Consider the following 2,181-nt stretch of genomic DNA (forward strand, 5'->3'; position numbering starts at 1 on the left):
TCTTCTTGCTCACTTTTAAATGCAAACATTCTGGCAGTCTGTCAAACATCTGCCCACAGGAGACAGCCACAACCGAGCTTGTGTCCAATGCATTTCATCTTCGCACTCAAATCTTTTTTCTCGATCTTTCGCGAAACAGATCACTTGTATCGAAAAGTTTGCAACAAATGTCCTGATGGAAGTTTTATTTGAAATAATCTGTTGCTCACTCTTGTTGTTCAATCTTTTTTCTTGAAAAGGCACTACCATTATCTGTTTTTTCATTTTTCTCTGTTTCTTTTGTAGATGCCCTTGAATGTCACAACAAAGCTTTTTTCATTCCATGCGTTCGTTTTCCACTCATGTTGCATTTGTATGTGTATTTCAGGTTCTTTTATTTCTTTGATTCTAAACACTTCAACCTCCTTGAATCGAGAATTCAGGAAAAAGTTATATTCTAACATTGTATAGAACTTTCTATGTACCTGAGTTTCATTGATGAGTCTTAGTTTGGACCCACGAGTGGATTGAATGGAGAGATTGTCCGGTAGGTTACCGGTTTTTATCTTCTTCACCCTCTTTCCAAGTCTACAGGAGAGAAATCTCCCCCGATAAATACATGCAAACGCGAGTGGGTCACAGTAACCCGCGCGAATCCATCCCATACGAATATAACCGTGTTTTTCGTTATTTATCTATTCTTTCTGTTCCTCGCACCTTCTTCCCTTCTCACTCTCTCCTCTCTAAAGAAACTGCATAATAATAGTCCGATAGTAGAGTATTGTGTTTGTCCACCACCATATACTATCATACAACGAATAACCTTGCCAACTCACCGTTACGATTTGCGCTGTTTATTCTTTCTTTCGTTTTGTAGGTAATTATGTTTTGTAGGTAATTATCCTGGATTTTGAGACAACTTCCGAAGGAGAAACTCACGACTATCCATTCGAAGTTATCCAATTCAGTGTGGTACCATATGATGTGAAAGCGAAAACTATTGTGAGTTTTTTCCCCACATTTTTCAATTCGATTTTGAAGTTTCAGCTCGAAGGACATGCGTTCAACAAATTTGTTCGGCCGGTTGTCAATCCAGTTCTTTCAAAGCACTGCACTGAGTTCACAGGTATTTCACAACATGTGAGATTTCCAATTTTTGAAATTTCTAGGAATCAAGCAAGAGTCTCTCAATGCTGCTGACACATTCCTTGTTGTCTACAAGCAGTTTTTGAAGTGGCTCCAGAAAAATGGATTCCAAGAGAGACATTTTGCAATTGTCTCGGACAGCCGTCAGGATATGTGGAGAATTGCTCAGTACCAATTCCGATTGGTTCAGGAAACAATGCCATCAATGTTCCGTCAGTGGATAAATATCAAAAGGACTTTCGATGACGGTCTCGAAGATGGGCAGAAAAACAAACTTGTTGGAAGGGTTGGATTTTGGAAAAAATCTCAAATTGAAACAAACTTTATTTCCAGAGTAACATGGAAAAAATGCTGAATTATTTGGGAATCGAATTCTCGGGAAGAGCTCATGATGCGTTGTCCGACTGCCTTACTCTTGCCGCTATCACTCAGAAAATTCTCGAAATGGGTTGCCCTGTCACAATCAACGAGATGGTTTGCTGTTCAGCTATTGTGAGTTCTCAATTAGTTATCAATGTCTTATTCTTTTTGGTTTGCAGTGGCGCAAGCAGCCCATGAACATGAGACAATACGCCAACTGGAGAACGGATTTTCAATCTGCAACCAAAATCTACGAGCGAGTCCTTCCGTTGACAATCAAAGTGATTCGCAGCTATTCCGCCAGTATGTATGGTGTCTGCCCGTACTGCAAGAAGCCACCAACCGTTTGTGGAGCTGTCCACAAGCAACCACCAAGAGAGTTCTACGCCAGTCTCACTGAACCGTGTGTTTTTGCCAAAAGTGCTGGACATTATTGAATTCGATTTTTTTTTCGATATTTCTGTTTTATGTTGTTCAGTAAATTTTTTTTGTCACGGTGCAAAATTTATGGAGCAATGGGAATGATTTTTAACAGTAACGAAAAAAGAGAAATAGAAATCGGCAATGAGCCTGCGATATTCTAGAGATTCTAAATTGCAGTCATTTAAGCAATTAAAGGGAGAGATGTAGGGCTTATTAAATTTGCTATAATATTTAAATAAAAATAATTTTTGAACGCTTTCAAGTAATCTAATG

The 2,181-nt window shown here is 38.9% G+C and overlaps 1 protein-coding gene across 1 annotated transcript; it reads left to right on the top strand.

Annotated features, from left to right (window-relative positions):
* Positions 1 to 322: 322 nt before the first annotated feature.
* Positions 323 to 1,922, top strand: CBG14047 (the record flags this gene model as incomplete). Its single annotated transcript, XM_045239408.1, has 6 exons — positions 323 to 352; positions 874 to 981; positions 1,027 to 1,105; positions 1,149 to 1,411; positions 1,459 to 1,617; positions 1,665 to 1,922. The coding sequence occupies 6 exons, from the start codon at positions 323 to 325 to the stop codon at positions 1,920 to 1,922; spliced, it is 897 nt and encodes a 298-aa protein (XP_045095322.1).
* Positions 1,923 to 2,181: the final 259 nt, after the last annotated feature.

Source organism: Caenorhabditis briggsae (genome assembly GCF_000004555.2).
Source record: "Caenorhabditis briggsae complete genome, chrX, whole genome shotgun sequence".
Classification (NCBI taxonomy): Eukaryota; Metazoa; Nematoda; class Chromadorea; order Rhabditida; family Rhabditidae; genus Caenorhabditis; species Caenorhabditis briggsae.